The sequence below is a fragment of the Prionailurus viverrinus genome, chromosome B1, assembly GCF_022837055.1.
Source record: "Prionailurus viverrinus isolate Anna chromosome B1, UM_Priviv_1.0, whole genome shotgun sequence".
Taxonomy (NCBI): Eukaryota; Metazoa; Chordata; class Mammalia; order Carnivora; family Felidae; genus Prionailurus; species Prionailurus viverrinus.
The window spans coordinates 138,060,559-138,083,732 of NC_062564.1; the positions used below are offsets into that span (position 1 = coordinate 138,060,559).

At 36.6% G+C, this 23,174-nt stretch overlaps 1 protein-coding gene across 2 annotated transcripts in view; it reads right to left on the reverse strand.

Annotated features, from left to right (window-relative positions):
- Positions 1 to 346: 346 nt before the first annotated feature.
- The window catches only part of COPS4 (COP9 signalosome subunit 4), a 42,655-nt gene continuing 19,827 nt past the window's right edge, over positions 347 to 23,174 (reverse strand). The window contains exons 5-10 of one of the 2 annotated variants that reach the window (XM_047855555.1): positions 20,615 to 20,768; positions 20,301 to 20,451; positions 16,236 to 16,406; positions 9,261 to 9,376; positions 7,324 to 7,408; positions 347 to 867 (exon numbers count right to left, since the gene is read on the reverse strand). In XM_047855555.1, the coding sequence (XP_047711511.1) occupies positions 734 to 867; positions 7,324 to 7,408; positions 9,261 to 9,376; positions 16,236 to 16,406; positions 20,301 to 20,451; positions 20,615 to 20,768 (811 nt within the window). In that variant the 3' untranslated portion in view covers positions 347 to 733. The remainder of the gene's footprint in view (positions 868 to 7,323; positions 7,409 to 9,260; positions 9,377 to 16,235; positions 16,407 to 20,300; positions 20,452 to 20,614; positions 20,769 to 23,174) is intronic. The other variant, XM_047855556.1, reaches the window with a different exon arrangement.

The window sequence follows — 23,174 nt, forward strand, 5'->3', positions numbered from 1 at the left end:
GCTGTGAAAACGGAGTCAGGCCCTCCAAGCTCTTCACATGTTGGAGCTGAAACTGTAACCTGCCCACAAATTTTTTTAAGAAGTCCTTTCCCCATTTTCCCTACAAAGCTAGCCTGCAATAATCCTGAGAGGCCTTCCCTGATCTCTCTGCTACCCAAAAAGCTCCTCCCCATGTGATCTAGTACTTGGTGCAACTGCAAGTGTTACGCATACCATCATCTATCGGCTCTGTGACTCTGAACGCCTGGAGAACAGGCATTACGGTCTGTCTTTGCATTTCTAGCATGTGGTATAAATCGATGTCTGTTGAATTGAAAGGAAAAATGAACAAAACACCATTCACTAATTAGAAACAAAGTACTACTTTTATTTGGCTCACTTCTCCATTTATTAGAATTACCACATTTGGAGAGGCACAAAGCACTTAAGTTTTACATGACTACAAAGTTATCACAAATCCCAAACTTTTTAGCCACAGGTATTTCACTTACTCTGTTTAAAGAAAAAGCTTTCAAAACATTTGAGTTAGCTTGATACATAGAGACCCTGAATATATGGTAACTACATATTTTTAAATGCTTGCACTTTCTGTTCTAATGTCTTCTTTAAATGGAATCCAGCATAAAAGGGATTGAAATACGTAAGGTCATGATGCAAATGCTTTGGAGAGACAGTGAAATTAATCTGTACAACATTGAAAAAGATGTAGTGTGCACAGAAGTTTTGTAAGGATTCACTGAGCCATCTGGGCTTCCATGGCTTGTGCTGTCCATTCTGGTGCTGTCTGGCTAATTTTCTCCAAAAGGTTATTCACTTGGAAACAAAGTGACTGGATCTGTTTGTCCCACGTTGGCAGGGCTTCTCGTGCTAAACAAAAAAAGAAAAACGTACAGAGTTTACTCCATACATTACTCCACATATTCATATGGAATGTGAGTTAAAAGATAATTTATAGCAGTATTAATTTTAAAAGTTTCTTCTGAAAATGTTGGCTAATAAAGTTAAAGCTAATTAAGCAATAATTAAGGAAAGTACCCAAATTACTGGCACATGGTATAAAACAAAACCAAAACACATACACGTAGATACATATTATTATTCAGGAAAACAAAATAAAACCAACCAATCAAAGCACCTCAGTCACAAAAACCACCACAATAAAAGCCTCACTGAGCCATCTCATCACCAGTTTTTCTTGATTCACAAGACACTGCCACCTACTGGAGAAAGCAAATCTATTTGTATAGTCAAAACTGTCTCTACTTGACTCTGAAGGACACCTATTTTACTGATTAAACAAAAACCAAAAAAATTCATCATGAAAACACAAGGTTTTTCTCTATACCAGCAATATACAGTTAGAAATGATGAACTCAGGGGTGCCTGGGTAGCTCAGTTGGTTAAGCATCCAACTTCAGCTCAGGTCACGATCTCACGGTTCGTGAGCTCCAGCCCCGAGTGAGGCTCTGCGCTGACAGAACCAGGAGCCTGCTTCAGATTCTGTCCCTCTCTCTGTGCCCCTTCCCTGCTCGTACTCTGTCTCTCTCTCAAAAAATAAATAAACAAAGAAAGAAAGAAATGATAGACTTGGGGAACATCAATTCAAAATAGCACCCAAATTTACAAAAATAGGCACAGAATTAATGAAAAAAACTAAAATAAAAAAATTTTAATAAAGGACATAAAATAACTTTAGATACAAACCATGGTCCCAGATGGAAAGATGCAGTATCATAAAAATAACAGTCCTTCCCTATCAATATATACATTTTAAAAACTTACAAAGATAATCACCCTGATCTCTGTTTTGCTTTCTACACAGGATAAAGTTATTAACTACAGAAGAAATGATGTTTGAGAACAGTCAAGAGAATTTTGCAAATCAAGAACAGTGGCAACATTGTAGGATATCTCTACCGTGGAATGTTATTCAGCCTTAAAAAGGAAAAAAGCAGTATGTTAAGTGAGAGAAGTCAAAAGCTCACTTAGTGTATGACTGCATTTACACGAAGTATCCAGAATAGGTAAATCCATAGAGATAAAATTCAGACTTGTGGCTGCCAGGGGCTGGGAGGAGAAATGAGGAGTAACTGCTTACTGGGCACAAGATTTCCTTTTGGGAAGATGAAAATGTTTTGGAACTAGGTAGAGTGGGTGGTTGCAAAACACTGTGAACATACTAAGTGCCAATGAATTGTTCACTTTAAAATGGTTAATGTTATGTGAACTTCAATTCAACAAAAATACATTAGTAGAGGGGTAGGAGATGCTTTTCCAACAGTAAGATTTAGTCTAAATTTGTTTATTACCATATTGTTACAGATCAGTGGAAACTGATAACAGAAAGAGACCCAAACATACAATGTGGAAGCTAATATATGTCAAAGATCAGAAAGTAAGTTTTACCTAATAAATAGCACTTGCAAATTAACCATACATCTTTAAAAAAAGACAAACTAGCCCATACCTTAAAGTTATATACAAAAATGAACTATAGACAGATTAAATTACTAAATATAAAACAGTAAATAAAAATATTAGAAGAAATTTTAGAAAAATATTAGTTTTACCCCAAGGTAAGTGAGACCTTTTAAATTAATACAGGAAACTAAAAAGCCATAAAATTAAAAAGTGACATATTTGGCTACATAAGAATTTTATTTTTTTTTATTAAAAAAATTTTTTTTAATGTTTTTATTTATTTTTGAGACAGAGAGAGACAGAGCATGAGCAGGGGAGGGGCAGAGAGAGAGGGAGACACAGAATCCGAAGCAGACTCCAGGCTCTGAGCTGTCAGCACAGAGCCCGACGCGGGGCTTGAACCCACGGGCTGTGAGATCATGACCTGAGCTGAAGTCAGACGCCTAACCGACTGAGCCACCCAGGCGCCCCTGGCTGCATAAGAATTTTAAACTGTGTTTATGGTATGCATTGCCTTACTTCAAAAACACGACTGACAGAATGGTAAAAAATATTTGTACACATTAACAAAAAAGAGTTTAAATTATCATTAAGCCAAAAGCTATAGCAAATTGATGCTGAGAGATCTGAAGGAGAGGTGTGGGGCCAGGAAAGAAACAGACCAGAACTAACATCAACTCCACAGAAGAGGAAATGCTAATGGCCAGTAATACATGGAAAGATATTAAACTTCCTCAGTACCAAGGAAATGCACATTAAAACAATAATGTAGTATTTCCCCCCACAATTAGCAAAAGATAAAAAGAGGAACAATATATAGCTGTTGAACATTCATTTCCTCATATTGGTGAAAGTGCAAATGGCTACACTTTTCTGGAAAGCAAACTGGCAGTATCCATGAAGGATCAAAATACATATGTCCTTTGATGGAATGTTACACTTTTGAGACCTTGCTCTATAGAAGTAAGTGTACCATATATAAAGATATGCACAAGGAAACCACTTGAATGTTCATCAATAGGTGAACAGTTGAACTCCATGAAATTCTACATAGCTATTAAAACAAATAAATTAGATTTATGTCTACTGACTTGAAAATATGTGCATGACTATTTCAAAAAGTCTGTAGAACACTGTGTGCTTAAAATTATTTTTAAGTTAAAAAAAACTGTTTTTCACATATCTATATAAGCATATAGAAGCTTTAGATTAGTACTAGTTATGCAAGGGGGAGGAAAGATATGATGAACTCTTATCTTTGTTTATAGTTGCAATACTTGTTATTATGAGCAAATTTTCATGGCAATTCTTTAAATCTAAGAAAACTGGAAAGAATATTACTCTATCAAGCTGTCCTTTCACTTGGTGACACGTCTGCTAAACTATTCATTATGTACTGTTTGTTTTTCCAATACTTATTTACTTCCCACTAAGAATGTGTGGGGCACTGGAACACATGTTCCATATATGATAAGAACAAAAGAGACTTAATATCTACCAGCAGGAAGCTTAGCTGGGAAGCAAAAACAGACATTTAGACAAATGGTTACAGAAATAAAAATAACTGATTAATGCTAGGAAGAAATTCAGAGTGACCAAAGAATATAGAACTATAAGCCATTCCTAACCTGGAGAGTCAGGAAAATCATTACCAATTAACGTTGCTCAAACTAAGACACGGGAACAAAAATAGCTGAGAGGATGCTGGTGGAGAGAAGTGGGTATTCCAGAATGTCTGATGTGGGAAGGAATTTACAGTGCTAGAAAGAAACAAAAAGACCTATGTGGTTGGATTAGAAAGAGAAAGTTATAAAGATCAGGCAGCACCTGTTGACTTCACAGAACTTTGTTCTATAAGCCATGGAGAAGCCATTCATTACAGTGTCAAAGAAGAGAGTAACGTGACCTAACAATTTGTTTTTTATATTTGTTTTGTTTGTTTACATTAAAAAAAAATAAAGATCACAATCATAGTATTCTGGCTATACTACAGCAACTGGACTAGAAAGGAGCAATTGTAGATGTGAGGGAAAAAGCCCAGAAGGTGGGACAGGCTTCACAATAGGCTAGTGACAGTAAGAAATCAAGACAAGTATGTGGATTCCAGATACACGCAGGAGGTAAAACTGAAAGGATTCTGGGCAGTGAAGAAGAGGGGTCAAGGATAAGAAATGCTGGAGAGAGTGAATAATGTAGCTTTTGGCTGGCTGGTTGGTTGGCTGGCAGGTTGTGGGATGGAGGCAGGAAGGAGATATGGTGAATTCAGTTTTGGATATGTCCATTCTGAGATGTCCAACAATCAGTCAGGTGGAAAATACCTAGCACGCAATCAGCACCACTAGGTCTAGGACTCAGAAGAGAAATTTACACTAGAAAGGCAAATCTGAGCATTGTCTGCACAAAGATAGCAACTGAATCAATGGGAACAGATGAGATTACCAAGGAAATTTAGTAGAGTGAGGAGGAAAAGGCCTTGGGAATAAGCCCTAAGCAACTCCAATATTTACACTTAAAGGCACTACAGAATCTACGAAGAGGACTGGAAGAATACCTGGAGGAGGAGGGAAAGCAGGAGAAGGGGGTGAAGGAGACGACAAAAGCCATGATGGCACAGGGTGGTGGGGACAGTTCAAAAAGGAGTAAAGGATCAATGCTATATGATAATGCTAAAAAATTAAAATGAGGTCTGAAAGATAAAAGTCTTTTTGTTAAAATGGGAGAGACCCAAGTAAGTTTAAGTATTAAAAAAAATTTTTTTTAAAGTTATTTATGTTTAGAGAGAGAGAGAGAGAGACACGCAGGGGCGAGGCAGAGAGGAGAGACAGAATCCCAAGCAGCTTCTGCATCACCAGCGCAGAGCCCAATGTGGGGCTTGAACTAATGAACTGCAAGATCATGACCTGAGCTGCGATCAGAGTCGGATACTTAGAACTGACTGAGCTACCAGGTGCACAGCCAAGTATGTTTAAATACTGATGGAAAGAAGCCAACAGAGCAAGCAAGGGTGCAAACTGACAAAACAATGGCTAATTTTAGGTTCCTAAAAACCTGTTTTTGAGGGATAGGGGCAACAGTCAAAGAAGGGAGCCAAAGCACAAGGAGAAGAACTGGAAAGGAAGACAGAACACACTTCCAGCAAAACACAAAGGAGGAAAAGGTAGAACTAGATGATATTTAAAATTCAGAAGGTTTTTTTTTTTGATGTCTACTTATTTTTGAGAGAGAGATAGAGTGTAAACAGGGGAGGGGCAGAGAGAGAGATGGACACACAGAATCCGAAGCAGGCTCCAGGCTCTGAGCTGTAAGCATGGAGCTTGTCACAGGGCTCAAACTCACACACCCGAAGATTGTGACCTGAGCTGAAGTCAGACACTTAACCGACTGACCCACCCAGGTGCCTGTAAAATTCAGAAGTTTTATAAATCAGATAAAGAAGTTAATTTGATTTCACCCTGACAGATTTTTTTTTCTGTGAAATATGAAACAAGGTTTGCTGCTGAGAATGAAGGAGAAAAGTCAGAGATTTAAGAAAAATGAAATCTGAGGGGCGCCTGGGTGGCTCAGTCGGTTGGACGTCTGACTTCGGCTCAGGCCACCATCTCGCGGTCCGTGAGTTCGAGCCCCGCGTTGGGCTCTGTGCTGACAGCTCAGAGCCTGGAGCCTGTTTCGGATTCTGTGTCTCCCTCTCTCTCTGACCTTCCCCCATTCATGCTCTGTCTCTCTCTCTCTCAAAAATGAATAAATGTTAAAAAAAAAATTTTTTTTTTAAAAAAGAAAAATGAAATCTGAAATACCCCTTGCAGAGTAGAAAGGAAGAGTAGCCTAGAGAAATGTATCAAGAATCCCAGGTACTGCTGAGAACCCAAGACCTTGACTTTACAGTGGTACCAATCTCCAGCAATGTTAGTTAGCTACTCACGTACTGGAATGAAAAAGATGGAGAATGGGTTCATCCCAGCTGAAGTTTTGCTGGACAGCCAGAACAAAAGTTAACAGGCAAGTGATCTAGGGCATTTGTGAAACAGTAACTGGAATAATGAATCATGGAATCCATGAATAGGAAAGAGTAGTAAAGACAAAAAAGGGCTGAGCTGACTGGAAAAAAGTAAAAGTTAATGGACTGGAGGCTCGAAGGTAGTCAAGGAAGAGCTAAAGTGGAAGTAACTGACACAGACTGCTAGAAAGACAGGAAAAACGTTGTGAGAATGGGGCATTTCAAATTGAAACTTTACAGGTAGGACAGTTCCAGGTATAGGAAGGTCCAGGGTGTAAAGAGGTAGGAATAGGGGCTGAGGAGGTAATACACAATGAGAGAGTCAAGAGATCAACTTATCTGTCTGCCTCTACTAGTTTAATGAGCTGCTGAAGAAGAAATCAACTGGCATTCCCACATGCCTGATACATGGTATGTGGTTAATCTATGTTTGATGGGTAAATGAAAAAACTGGTAAGACGATTCCATCTTCCAATTTTTATTCAGCATAAAAAATGTATTAGGGGCGCCTGGGTGGCACAGTTGGTTAAGCGTCCGACTTCAGCCAGGTCACGATCTCGCGGTCCGGGAGTTGGAGCCCCGCGTCAGGCTCTGGGCTGATGGCTCAGAGCCTGGAGCCTGTTTCCGATTCTGTGTCTCCCTCTCTCTCTGCCCCTCCCCCGTTCAAGCTCTGTCTCTCTCTGTCCCAAAAATAAATAAACGTTGAAAAAAAAATTTTTTTTAAAAATGCTGTATTAAATAGATTCTTAAATATAAGCTCATAAAAATTATTCTAAATTATTTCTTTGGAAAATGAGCTCATTCTAGTAGTAATATGCTGGGTTAAAGGAAATTGTTCAACGTGTCTTAATCACAAATGTACAACAGTTTACTGCCATTTCATTATGACAGAAATAAGCAAAACTTACTTTCAAAATGAACTATTCCATCAATCTGATCAATAAATCCATTCATACGTCCTTCTGTTATCATTTGGGATGCTATCTTTTCTGCCTGTAAAAGAAAATCCAAAAAAAATTCTCACAAACTTTAATTATCATATCCAACAGTTAGTTACTCACGTATAAAAGAACTGAAATCTCTTGGTTTAGCTACCCACATGCTTTTCATATGCGTTCATCTGCTGTCCATTACAACAGTGAATCTAGTAAAGCTGCCTATTTTATTCCCCAATTCTCCCTGGGTATAATCGATTATTTTAAGTTAACTGGGATGTTTTTCTTGTTGTCAGATTTTGGATGAGAATCTAGTGATCTTAACAACTTTTTCCTCTGCTTAAAATCAAACTAACAATTTTTCTTCTTACTGACATGCATACACAGGAACACCCAAAGTAGTTTTTCCTTTTACTTCATCTAAATTTTCACAGTGTTTATCACCTAAAAAATTCTTTAAGAAAGTGGGGTGCCTGGGCGACTCAGTCGGTTAAGTGTCCAACTTCGGCTCAGGTCATGATCTCAGTTTGTGAGTTCAAGCCCCGCATCGGGCTCTGTGCTGACACCTCAGAGTCTGGAGCTTGCTTCGGATTCTGGGTCTCGCTCTGTCTCTGCCACTCCCCCACTCACACTCTGTCTCTCTCTCAAAAATAAACAAACATTTAAAAAATAATAATAATAAATTCTTTAAGAAAGTAACATTTTTGAAGAAAAAATTGTAAGGAGGAATGATCTTCAAATTTGAGATTTGAGATTAAGGGGCGTCCGGCTGGCTCAGTAGGTAGACTATGCGACTCTTGATCTTGTAGTTAAGAGTTCAAGCCCCACATTGGGTGTAGAGTGGTTACTTAAAAAAATAAAAGCAATCATTCATTAAAAAATTATAAATAAATAGGAATTAAAAGAGGATTTAAAAGACAATTAAAGGGAACCAAAAGGTCTTCTACCTAGTTCCTAAAGACACGTTTCATGTTTATTATATGTAAGAAAACTGGCTATGACTTAGTCATTTTAGTAATTCTGACCATCTTCATGATTAATCCTAAACAGACTGTGACTAGCATTTATTGTTAAATATATATTCACTTCCCTAAGTGTCAGCCTAAGAAAAAGTATCTTTTAATGGTAACTTAAGCTTTGGTTCCCAAATTGTTCCACTTCTTGTACTGTGTATTAAATATGCACAAGTAAAGGAACCATGTTAGGAATTCTAAATTAAAATTTCGCAACAGATAAAAGGGGATGTAATCATTACTACATGACTGTAAGGTATGCAAGTTAGGTAAATGTAAGGTTGATTGCTTGTTTTTACTCTTATTTAAAATTAAGAGAATGTTTTGTAAATGATACCTGAAATACCCTCTACGTACTATTGGTACTTTGTTGGTATTTGTACACAGCCAATCACACTCTTATCGTGACTAAAAATGAAATTAATTTCCTAGTAACTCAGTCAAATTAAGATAAATCAAGCAGAAAAGTTACAAGAGAATAGCCTGGAGAATTACCACAGTCATTCTTTCAAAGAGATGAAATATTTAACCTGTGAGTCAATCCAGAGCAGAAAAAAGTAAGGCATGTATCAAAATCTTAAGTTTGTCAGAAATCAGAAACTACAATGAACTGGATTTAAACAGACACCACTCGAAATGGGTATCACAACCCAACACCCCTTTAAGATTTTCATTCTGGTTCACTTTATCATAAAATACAGTTTAAAAGAAGCAAAAAACAAAGACAATTCCATTACAGTACTATTGTAACATTCAAATAATTTATTTCCATTTTCCTGAGGTTTTTATGTGTATTTTTATTGCAGTTGCCAATACTTATCAATTACATATTTTCTTACTACAGCAATAGTTTAGTCTCTTAACTTCTTTTTTTATATATTAGAAACAAGAAAATACCTTAGCTGCAGGAATCTCTAAAAGAGCTCCAAGTTCTTCAAAGGTAATATTATTATATAATTTGCTTGCAGACAACAAATTGTGTTCAATAACAGCTCTGTCCAAGATGCTAGAACCTTAAATAAATATAAATTAGACAGTTTTAAGTGAGACTTGTCTTACGCTGTTAAAATACTCATCCTTTTTTTCTAAAAACTTCTAGGCACATAACAACCCACAATCATTGTCTTTATTCCTCTTACCAAATTTTAAAAGGAAAATGCCTTATTTAGTAGAGTTTAAACAGTATACAATTAAATACAAATAACATATTTAGAAAATGAGTGACTAGCAAATAGTTACTAACCGGCTGAATGGATTTAACCCTTAAGGTTTGAAGTTTTACTTCCTTATGGTAGCTGTCAGATTGATTAACTTTATTTTTCTTGGTAGGAGCACAAACTTTTGTTAGCAAGAAGTGGCAAAACCCCCATGCAACCTGTTCTACAAGCTTGATAAAGTCAGTGCATGTACAGCTCAGTAGAAATACCTGTTTTCTTTTGGGCACTCCGTAAGTACCTTACCATGATGCAAAGATGAGAAATGTCTGGAAGGTAGGGCCAGCTAACCATGAGAGATCAGCCATAGCATCCTCCCTTAAGTGAAGTAATATAAGGCCTGATGAAGTACTGGACACAAGGCTCCATTCTGAAGGTGCCTGACTTGCTAGGCTCACCCAATTCTTTTTTTTCTTTCCAGTTTTATGGAGATATAATTGACATATAATATTGTTGTTTTTTTAATTACAAGGATTTTTTTCAAATTTTTAAAAAAATTCCAGTTAGTTAACATACAGCGTAACATTAGTTTCAGGTGTAGAATCCAGTGATTCCTCATTTCCATACACCACCCTGTGTGCATCACAAGTGCACTCCTTAATCCCCACCACCGTTTAACCAATCCCCCACCCCGTCCACTTCCCCTGCAGTAACCCTCAGTTTGTTCTCTATAGTTAAGAGTCTGTTTTTCTAGTTTGCCTCTCTCCCCCCATCCTCACCCCATGTTCATCTGTTTTGTTTCTCAAATTCCAAATGAATGAAGTCATATGGCATTTGTCTTTCTCTGACTTTTTTACTTAGGATAATATTCTCTAACTCCATCCACGTCATGGCAAATGGCAAGATTTCACTCCGGTGGATGAGTAATACACACACACACACACACACACACACACACACACACACACACAACATCTGTATCCATTCGTCAGTCGATGAACATTTGGGCTCTTTCCATACTTTGGCTATTGTTGACAGTGCTGCCATAAACATCAGTGGACACGTATTCCTTTTGAATCAGTAGTTTTATATTCTTTTTTTTTTTTTTTTTTTTTTAACGTTTACTTATTTTTGAGACAGGGAGAGACAGCATGAACGGGGGAGGATCAGAGAGAGAGGGAGACACAGAATCCGAAACAGGCTCCAGGCTCTGAGCTGTCAGCACAGAGCCCGACACAGGGCTTGAATTCACGGACCGCAAAATCATGACCTGAGCTGAAGTCGGATGCTTAACCGACTGAGCCACCCAGGCACCCCAGTAGTTTTATATTCTTTGGGTAAATACCGAGTAGTGCAATTGCTGGGTTGTAGGGTAGTGCTATTTTTAACTTTCTGAGGAACTTCCATACTGTTTTCCAGAGCAGCTGCACCAGTTTGCATTCTTACCAGCAGTGCAAGAGGGTTCCCCTTCCTCCGCATTCTCATCAACATCTGTTGTTCTTGTGTTGTTAATTTTAGTCATTCTGACAGATATGAGGTGATATCTTATTGTGGTTTTAATTTGTATTCCCCTGATGATGAGTAATGTTGAGCATCTTTTCATGTGCCTATTAGTTTTCTGTATGTCTTCTTTGGAAAAATGTCTCTTCATGTCTCCTGCCCATTTTTTTACTGAATTATTTGTTTTTTGGGTATTGAATTTTGTTAAGTTCTTTATATATTTTGGATACTAACCCTTTATCAGATGTGACCTGTATTAGTTTAAGGTATACAACATAATGATTTGATATATGTACACATTGTGAAATGATTATCACCATAAGTTCATATAGCATCCATCACCTCAAACAATTTTTTTCTTGTGGTGAGAACTTTTAAGATCTACTCTCTTAGCAACTTTCAAATATAAAGACCTAAATAAATGGGAAAATAGAAAGACCTAATACTGTTAAGATGGCAACAGTCCCCAGGTTTGTCTACGGAGTCAGTGGAATCCCTATCAAAATTCCAGCTGGCTTCTTTGCAGAAACTGACAAACTGATTTTAATTTAAAAAAACTTTTTTTTAAGTTTACTTATTTATTTTGAGAGTCGGGGAGGGACAGAGAGAGACGGAGAAAGACAATCCCAAGCAGGCTCTGTGCTGATGTGGGGCTTGTGAGATCAGTTTGTGAGATCATCACAGTTTATGAGCTCATGACCTGAACCAAAATCAAGAGTTAGACGCTGAACCAACTAGGCCAACCAGGCGCCCCCCCCCCCCACCTTCCCCTGCCAATTTTGTTAAGTAGGCTCCATGCTCAGCATGGAGCCCAACATGGGGCTTGAACTCAAGACCTTGAGATCAAGACCTGAGCTGAGATCAAGAGTCAGGCACTTAACCGACTGAGCCACCCAGGTGTCCTGACAACTGATTTTAGAATTCAAAGAGAATTCTAAACTGATTTTAGAATTCAAAGAGAAGCCAAAACAATATTGGAAAAAAAGAAACCAAAAAACAAAAAAAACAAAAAAACTTGCACATCCTTTTTTTTTTAATTTTTTTTTTTCAACGTTTATTTATTTTTGGGACAGAGAGAGGCAGAGCATGAACGGGGGAGGGGCAGAGAGAGAGGGAGACACAGAATTGGAAACAGGCTCCAGGCTCCGAGCCATCAGCCCAGAGCCTGACGCGGGGCTCGAACTCCCGGACCGCGAGATCGTGACCTGGCTGAAGTCGGACGCTTAACCGACTGCGCCACCCAGGCGCCCCTTGCACATCCTGATTTTAAAACTTACTACAGAGCAACCAAAGGGTACATGGGTGGCTCAGTTGATTGAGCATCTGACTCTTGATTCTGGCTCAGGTCATGCATGATCTGATGGTTCGTGGCTTTGAGCCCTGTGTCAGGCTCTGTGCTGATGGTACAGTCAGCTTGGGATTCTCTCTCTCCCTTTCTTTGCCTTTCCCCCACTCGTGCTCTCTCTTCCTCTCTCAAAATAAATGAATAATTAAAAAAAAAAAAAAGAGCAACCAAGATAGTGTGGTACTGGCATAAAGATAGGCATACAGAATAAAGGAAAAGAACTGAAATTCCAAAAATAAACTCTCACATTTATGGTCAACTGATTGCCAACAAGGATGCCAAAATAATTCAATGGGAAACTTCTAGTCTTTTCAACAAATGGTGCTGGGACAACTGGATACCTACATGGAAAGAGTAAAAATTGGACCCCTATCTTACACCATATGTAAAAATGAACTCAAATGAATGTAAGAGCTACAACTATAAAACTTACAGAAAAAAACACGGCAAATCTTCACGACCTTGGATTAGGCAATGGTTTTCTAGATAGGATACTGAAAGCACAGCAAAAACAACAAAAAAAAAACCCAGATAAACTGGACTTCATCAAAATTAAAAACTTTTGGGGCGCCTGGGTGGCGCAGTCGGTTAAGCGTCCGACTTCAGCCAGGTCACGATCTCGCGGTCCATGAGTTCGAGCCCCGCGTCAGGCTCTGGGCTGATGGCTCAGAGCCTGGAGCCTGTTTCCGATTCTGTGTCTCCCTCTCTCTCTGCCCCTCCCCCGTTCATGCTCTGTCTCTCTCTGTCCCAAAAATAAATAAACGTTGGAAAAAAAAATTAAAAAAAAAAAATTAAAAACTTTAATGTTTCAAAGGACACGATCAAAAAAGTGAAGAAACAACACACAGAATGGAAGAAAATATTGGCAAATCATCTGATAATGATCAGGTCTAGAATATATAAAGATTCCTACAATTTAGTAATAAAAGGACAAATAACTCAATTTAAAAACTGAAAAGGATCTGAGTAGACTTTTCTCTAAAGATATAAAAATAGCCAATAAGTACACAAAAAAAACTCTTCAACATCATTAAACCTAAGGGAAATGCAAATCAAAATGACAAGATACCACTTCATACACACTAGGATGCCTAAATCAAAAAGACAGATAATAAATGTGGGCCAAAATAAGGAGAAATTAGAACCCTCACACACAGCTGGCAGGAATATAAAAAGGAACAGCTATTTTGAAAGCAGTCTGGCAACTTTTCAAAAGACTAAACACAGAGTTATCATACAACCCAGTCATTCCACTCCTAGGTGTATAACCAGAAGAATTAAAAACCTGTGTCCATACAAAAACTTATACATGAATGTTCATAGCACCATTATTAATAGCCCCAAAGTAAAAATAACCTAAATTTCCAGCAACTAATGAAGAAATAAAATGTGGTATATCCATATAACAGAATACTATTTGGCAATAAAAAGGAATAAAGTACTGATAAATGCTACAACATGGATAAACACTTTGCCAAGTGAAAAGTCAATCACAAAAGGCTACATATTGTGTGATTCCATTTACATAAAATGCCCAACACAGGCAAATCTATTGAGCAGAAAGGAGATTAGTAGTAATGTTATACAACTCCAGGAATATGCCAAAAAACAATTAATTGTAATGAAAAAAAAATACGTCTCAAGATTGCTAATGTATGGTTGTAATGCCAGTAGACAAAAATGTCCATGGGTGCTTGGGTGGCTCAGTCAGTTAAGTGTCCGACTTCAGCTCAGGTCATGATTTCACAGTTTGGGAGTTCAAGCCCCACATCGGGCTCTGTGCTGACAGCCTGGAGCCTGGAGCCTGCTTCAGATTCTGTGTCTCCCTCTCTCTCTCTCTCTCTCTCTCTCTCTGCCCCTCCCCCACTCATACACTCTCTCTCTCTCTCTCAAAAATAAACATTAAACAAAAATATTAAACAAAAATGCCCAAAAGAAATAAATAAGGAAAGCAATAAGGTCTAAAATAAGGAAAGCAATAAGGTCTAAAATGCAAGAAGATAACAAAACACCTGTCCTCTCTATATAGTCCCACATGAGAAATCGGAGAATCATTTGCATCCTCAGAGGTCCTAGTGAGTCTCTTTCTTTTTAGGAAAGAATTATGTGATTACATTCTTTTCACATTTTTTTTTTCATGGCCAGAAACTCAAAGTCAAATCTGAGGCTTGACTATATCAATTCTGGAAACTTTTTCTTTTTATCTATCTTTTATCTAGTTTGTCAGACACCTTCTTGCAAAAAGAATTTAAAGCTGCTCAGAAGAATATACAGAAGATAAGAGAATTTAAAAGTAGCAACAATCAACATACATACACACACACTATTTACAGTTGGGTTACAAATTTAACAAGTTTTCTAGCAGCCAAGATAAAAAAAAAAAACAGTTTATAGTTTGTTTAATAAGATAAAAACTAACTGTTCAGGAGAATCACAACTAACTCTAAGATTGTGAAGGAATTTTTCCTGAGGATCTGCATAACAAATATCCTATAGAAAAAAAAAAAACACCTCCTTTAGAAAGAAAGATGAGGATCAACTAGTTTGCTTCTTGATTTTTTATTTTTATTTTTTTCATGCTTATTTACTTTTAAGAGAGAGAAGGACAGAGAGTGAGTGGGGAAGGGGCAGAGAGAGGGAGACAGAGGATCCCAAGCAGGCTCCACACTGTCGCACAGAGCCTGATGTGGGGCTCGACCTCACAAACTGTGTGATCACGACCTGAGCCAAAACTAAGAGTCAGATGCTTAACCAACTGAGCCACCCAGGCCCCCCTCAATTAGTTTGCTTCTTAAATACAAATTAAATGAAAGAAATTCCACAGGAAGTCACTATAATCCCTTCAGCGGTCTGGTTTAACTCCAGCCAGTAAGACTGAGTGAAGTGAATACCTTTTAGCAAACCCCTGCATAAATGACTCTTTATAGATAAATTCTCTTTGGTATAGGATGACACTGAATCCAAGGAAGTGAGTCTAACAGATCTGTATGTTTGTTTATCTTGACCTTTTTCATGTTTCTGATGGTCTATGTGTTTACTTTTTTTTTTTTTTTTTTTTAATTTTTTTTTTCAACGTTTATTTATTTTTGGGATAGAGTGAGACAGAGCATGAACGGGGGAGGGGCAGAGAGAGAGGGAGACACAGAATCAGAAACAGGCTCCAGGCTCTGAGCCATCAGCCCAGAGCCTGACGCGGGGCTCGAACTCACAGAGCGCGAGATCGTGACCTGGCTGAAGTCGGACGCTTAACCGACTGCGCCACCCAGGCGCCCCATATGTGTTTACTTTTATTATTATGTATGTTACTGTTATAAGCTTCTTTAAAACCTCTGTAGACAAATGTACACAAAGTAACTGATGCTATAAGCAGACAACTTATTAAAAACTTCTTTTCTGGAATAGGTAGCCTGACATAAGCAAATACATCCTTGAACTAGGAAACACGACACCAAGTTCTATTCTTACAGGCAAAACGTTCACCCTGATTAACCTTAGGCAAGTTACTGTGCCAAATTTTGCTCTATCTAAAATAGGACTGGATAATTATACTCTGTTACAAACTGATGCTTAAGATTAATTAAGGTACTTATCGAAGGGTTTGAGTTTTTAAAAAACCAGGTCTATAATTCTGCCCTTACAGTTTCCAAAAATGCATTATTCTACAATATGTTTTCCAATAGGGCTACTTTTATAATTCAAACCCATATTTGTATATTATACTCATCTTCAGTCAATGTAATATTCCTTTTTTGGTCATCAAATGTTGGATAAAAATATTATAGAAAGATATCAAGATGCTTCAAATTTAACACACTTTTCACTAGAGTGTACCTAAATATTTGCTCCCACATATTTATAAGACATGATCATTACCATCAGCTGTAGTTGCTTTTTGGTGAGGCATCAGCATGGCAGCAAATTCTTGAAGCTGATTTCCTCTGATGATTCTGTCTAGGTACATTTTCTCTAGGATCCCATAAGCAGCAAGTTGCTGGCATCTTTCATCCTTAAAAAGGGTAGCTAGCATCCGAGAACGCTGCTGTCCTAAGGGAAACAAATGAGCATCAAATACTCTCACAATCTATTTCCCCAATAAAAAACTATGTTATGACTTCATTCTTGCCTACTAAAATATACAGCCAATTCTCGGGATTTGTGGCAGTTATGTTCTACAAAGTTGTTGCCAATTCCTACTTCTAGGGGAAATACAGGATTAGGCTCCTATGAGCCTCTGGACACACTGTTTTTGTCAACTGATCAATATGTAACCTTGCTTTATGTTACTCTGGTAAAGGTACTTTATTTAATATATATTGTCAATTCATCATTGTTCATGATGATACATAAGGAGGGAGTGTCACGATGGCTTACAACGAAAGAAAGCAAATATAACAAACAGCTAAGAAAATTTAGGAAAAAAAAGTCATGAAGGGGGAATAGCCCTGCCAGATAATAAAACAATAATCAATAAAATAAAATCAATAATACTATGATAATGCCAGTAGCATAGTACTAGTATATCCATAAATAGGCTAATTAACGGAACAGAATACTAGATTTAGAAATCCGTAATGTGCTAAATCAATAGGGGAAAAAAGATTACTTAATAAAAGATACTAGGTCAAATAGCCATTTAGACCAAAAAAAAGGGTAATTCCCTATCTCATTCCCTACACCAAAATAAATCCAAACGGATTAAGACTTGCAGGTAAATGGAAGTGAGAAATAGGCAACATTAATCTAAATTAGTGATTAATCTGGGGCAGGGGGTGGGGGGATGGCAGTTGGAGATAGTGCCTAGAAGGAAGCATCAAAGTAAAATATGAAAGCCTAAAGCAGCAATTCTCAAAGGGGGTCTCCAAGACCCTTCAAGGGATCAGTCGGTGAGCCAATGCTATTTTATAATAGTATAAAAACATCCTTTACGTTTTTCACTGTGTTGGCACTTACACTGCTGGTGCGAAAGCAATGGCGGCTAAAACAGCTGGCACCACCGCACAAATCAAAGCTGTGGCACTGGCAACGAACTGTATTGTGCCACACACTCAACAGTCAAAACAAAAGACAGCTTGCAGCAGAAAGGAGTTATTTTTATTTTTATTTTATTTTATTTTTAATTTTTTTTTTCAACGTTTTTTATTTATTTTTGGGACAGAGAGAGACAGAGCATGAACGGGGGAGGGGCAGAGAGAGAGGGAGACACAGAATCGGAAGCAGGCTCCAGGCTCTGAGCCATCAGCCCAGAGCCCGAGGCGGGGCTCGAACTCACGGACCGCGAGATCGTGACCTGGCTGAAGTCGGACGCTTAACCGACTGCGCCACCCAGGCGCCCCATGGAGTTATTTTTATTAAGTACCGACATGAGAACACATCTTTTTAATATTCTGTGCAACAAAATGGGAAATGCACGTAAAACACTTCTGCTGCAAACCGAAGAACAATGGTTGTCCCAAGGAAACCCTGCAAGCTGAACACCATTTACGTAAGACAATGACTAACAGACAAAATGATGGGTTTTCAGACTTGGGTATCTGGTAGATATTTTTAAAAAAATGAACAAAGCAAGCCTATCAAGTCCAACCAACAGTATTTGTTGTCGCTGATAAAATTAGAATTTTTAAGAAACAATCAGAATTTTAGAGAACTTCTATCTGCCACCATGAGCTTGACAGCTTTCCAATAGTTAAAGGTTCTTCTGATAAGATCAGGTGTAATATATTCAAATGTAATTTTTATATGTTGTATAATAAAGTATGTCAATATTTGGATTGCATAACTCAGTGAACCAATAGTATCCAAACAACCAAACATAATGATACAAAATGGAGTAAAGGATCCATTCAAGCGCAAGACAGACCAAGACTTTAACATTAACAAGGTGCAAAAAGTTCATTGATACGGTTTCAGATGCCACACTGCCACTAACCTATAAGAAACTATACCACTGGTCAAGTTAAGTGTAGCATGAAAGAATATCACAATTATCTGAAAAAGTCATCAACATGCCTCCTTTTTCCAATTACACACTGTGAGCTAGATTTTCTTCATATACTTCCTTTAAAACAACATATCAAAGCAGGCTGAATACAGAAGTACTTTTAAGAATTCAGCTTAAAAAAAAAATTCAGTTTTTGTCTGTTAAGATAGACATTGATAGGATTTGAAAAGATGTAAAAACAACTTCATTCTCTTAACTTTTTTTACTTTAGAAAATATAGTTATTTGATAAAAATGTCACTTTTTATTTATATGTAATGGACTTATGATTGCTACTTTTAAATGAATTATTTTTTAAATTTATTATCTCAATTGCTAATATAGTATCAATAGATATAACCTACATAAGCAAAGAAAAGGGTTCTCAATTTTTCAGTGTAAAGGGGTTCTGAGACCAGAATCTGAGGATGTGGGAAACTAAGGTACTGAAAGAAAACATGTGGAAATTTAAAATACCTAATTTCAGAATAGGAAAGACCTTTCTAAGCAAGTAAACAAAACCCAAAGTCCATAAAAAAAAAAAAGAGATTAATATATTTAACCGTATAAAAATAAAGAGTTTCTGCATGGCAAAAATTTCATAGACAAAACCAAAAATGAGACAACAAATTGGGAAAAAATTTGTTAAATTTCTTATATACATGAGGCGCTTTCATAAGTCACCAAGATAAAAACTCAAAGCCTGGCTAATAAACATAAACAGATAATTCATTCAAAAAAATACAGGCTTTTCAATAATGATTTTTCTTAACATATGAAAAGATGCTCAAGAGCATTCCTAGTAAATGAAATGCAAATTAAAACTGGAGTGAAATACTACCTTTTCATCCATTATAAGAGATGAAAACATTTGGTAATACAGGTGTGAGAAATCAGGTCTGCATGGACACTGTTGCCTGGAAGGTAACACTAAAGGGCAGTATATAATTTCTATCCAAAGTTTAAAGGTATATACACTGGGACTCAAGAATTTAACCTATATATATATTCATATATGTGCACAGTCACTATAGCACTGTTTGTAACTGACTAAATAAATTATGATAAAGCCAAACAATAGAAGATCAAAAAGAATGAGAGATATGTATTGACGTATAAAGATCACTGATATATACGTACAGGAAAAAACAGGTGGCGAAAGTGTGTATATCATGCTACCGTTTATATAAAAAAAAGGTGGGCGGGGGGACACAGACACTTTTACATTGAAGGAAATACAAGTAATTGGTAAAAGCTCGTTAGAACTGGAAGCAGTACCATGTTATGTATTGCCTTTTCAGTAACAAAAATGTAATAAATAAGATCACTGCTTCATAAAGAATGAAATGTGTAGTGTGAACATGTCATTAGGCTCTCAACCAAACACAGATCAAGAATAGACATTCTAAAAATGATTTAGAAAAGCCAGTTTAGAATTACCAGCATTTCTCCTCAATGCCCTTTCTGCTTTATAAGTTGAGTGATGTACATGCTATAATTTAGTAAAAGAGAACAAAGAATATTTTTCACATTTACCAACGAAAAGGATAAATGTGAGATCTGAAACTAAGGCTTGAAGGTTAAAAAAGATCTCAAAAGCAGTGTGTTAATTATCATCAATCTCTAGATTTTAACTTCTCTTTATGTAATTCTCACATAATTTTGTTATTCATTTTTAAGTTATCTATTAGGCGAACTAAACTCCATATTATCTCTCTTAATTACTCCTAACACATGTAGGTAATAGACTGATACATGCATATTTAAAAAATTTTGAAGTTAACAATCTATTTTATTGCTGTTTTTAACTGTTTAAAGTGTTTAAACTAAATTTACCATAATGGTAGTAATAAGACCTCCCCTTGAAGAATAAATAATTCCTTACCAAATCCTCCAATAGTAACAAACCTGAAATTATTAAGCAAAGATAACTGTTTATGAAAGCACAAATTACATGTTTACCTGCTGATGCTAAGATGGTACAGTGCAAAGCATGTTTTAAGGCCTCTAGTCTTTCACTTTCGTGCACTATTGTCTTGTAGGAGAGCTCATTGTACCTTTGTGCAGCTTCAATGAATTTTCTTCTATAATCAAGAACACGTGCATAGCATACCTACAGAGGGGAAAATGTTTCAATTAGGGGGAAAAATTAAAAATCAAAGCAAAAAATAAAAGAGAATTTCTAATACATAACACCATTTATCATACATCTGGAATATCTCAGTATAGTAGGACTCTCCAATACAAACTTAATTCCAAATCAACTCATCTGTTACCTTATAATGTATCTGTAACTGTTCATTGGTTGATTCATTCTGAAGCAATGATGCTCGATTTATGTAAGCCTCTGCCTGGACTGGGTCATCATCCTCCAGATATAGCCTAGCAATCTTCAGGTAAGTCTCCAACTTATAATCTACATTGTACTGCCTAGGATATAACAGAAAAATACAATGACTAAATATTTTATCAAGAAGATTTTTAGGAGTGGTAAAAAATGTATTTTTCCTCCATACATGCTGTTAATATAAGCATATCAAATTTTTACTGCATTAGAGAACAATCTAAAAAAATACTTCCAAAATAAATGTTATTGAATTTTTATTTTATCATCATGATTGCTCCATTGTATTTTACTTTCCTTTAGTCCTCAAATAATCTCACAGTCAAAGAACTTAAAAGAAAAAATGCCCAGTTTAGGGGTATACCATATACTGGTGCTGGGGCTATTAGTACAACCATCCTGGAAAACCATTTGGCAATATATTCTCCAATCATTCTTTGAATCTTTTAAAATGCATATATTCCTTATCTACTATATTTTATTTCTAGAAAACAAATCGCAAGAAAATAATAAGGGATGTGCACACATATGTACAAGGAATATTCATTTGTAAAGCTACTCATAAATACGTGTAAGAGAAAAAAATTAGAAATCACCTATTAAGATATTTTTAATAATCAATTAAATTGTGGCACATAAAGATGGTACAATAATATATAGTTATTATAATCATTACTATGTGAAAATAGTCATCGTGTGTTTTTGCTAAGTCAAAAAATAGGATAAGACAGCATGGAAGACACCATTAGAAAGTATTTCTATACATATGTATGAAGATGGTAATAGCAATCATTTCTAGGCACTGAGATTCCAGGTGGTTTTCATTTTCTTCTTTATCCCAGTAGCCACATTTTATGCAAGAAATGCACAACTGAACACCTCACCTAATTCAAAACTCACATAATTCACGATTAAGCCTTAGAGAAAAATGAATCTTTTTTATTGCCAGCAAAGTGATGCCACCATGTGGCAAGAACTGAGTTTACAATTTACATGGCCCAACTCTGAAATTAATTCTTTACTTTTTAAATTTTTTTATACAAATTCGAATTTTTTCCACAAGTCATATATTACCGACATTTGGCACTACACTGTTTCCTTTCACAACTCAAATTTACATAAACTGCTATACACAGCACTATACTTTTTTCAATTTTCCAATTTTATGCCAAGTGTATCTATTAAATGTATTACTTTAATTATCAGAATGAATCATAGTTTAAAGAAACGAGTTCTCAACTGTTTATCCAGATTTTACTTTTAATCACTTTTAATTTGTTTAGAAAACTTCTAAATTAAAAAAAACAATGGCTAAATTTTCAGTTCTCTGATATCCTCACAAAGATAATGCTATAGGACTACCAAAATGATAAATCCCATCACTGCAAAGAACAGTATCTAATTTTATATGTATTTCAACTACCAGTGAAAATAAATCAATTGCCCTGTACTAGGAAGAAAATACTCCAGACAGAGTAAGACCAAAGCCAATAAGCCAAGCCTTTTCAAACTATCAAAGAAAAAAACCCAAATTAACAAGAGGCCTTGGAAAGCAAAATTCAGTATCTACATAACGAAACCATTTTCATAAACTGGTTGCTTTTTCAAGGAGCATCACTGCCTAATAATTTCATAAGTAATGCAGAAAAGCCAAGATGCCTGAAGTAGTGTCTGCCTTATCATCCTTCATAAATATTAATGAAGACCAAAAAAGAATCCCTCATTTCCCTGGTAAAGAAGTAGAGAAACAGATGAAACATTTTTAAGTCATTCACAGTTGGTACTGAGAGGGGAAGTGTGTTTAAAAAGTGTAACCAAGAATCTCACATCTGTCTTCTTCCTTGTACAATATACTTGGGAGGAATGTTTCATAAAGCACTATAGATGTTTTTAAAAATACTTAACAAAAAGTTAAGATTAACTGAATAAAAGTTACAACCTATCATCTTAATTTTTTCTAATTGTTTCTCCATCTCACTTCTTCTAGCATCTCAAACCCAACAACCCACTGAACTCACTGTGACCTCCAAACCACTGATCTTATTACATTGTTACCTTTTTTCCCCTTGATGGCCTCACTTAACTCCTAACTAGCTTAAGCCCTATGGTGAATCATTGTAATTATTGATTTGAATGTGCATTCATCTCCCTTGTCCCACTTTTGCTGTCACACTTGGCCAAAATCCTAACTCTGGTTAAACCTAAGTTTGCCTACTCCTTTCCTGCACCCATATAGCTGAACTCTGATGGAGAAAAACACCTAACCAATCTGAATGACCTCATTTCAATCACTACAACCTTCAGATGAGCCCTTTATGCTACCAAGTATATTATATATTCCTACTCCATTCACTGTCTCACTCTCCTAGAAAATTTTTTCTCATATTCCTGCCTTCCCTCAACTTCGACACTCTCAACCCGGTCTACACTTCCCACTGATGACTGATTCTGACTTCCTTAAGAATACCAGAGCAATCAAAGAATACCTGCAC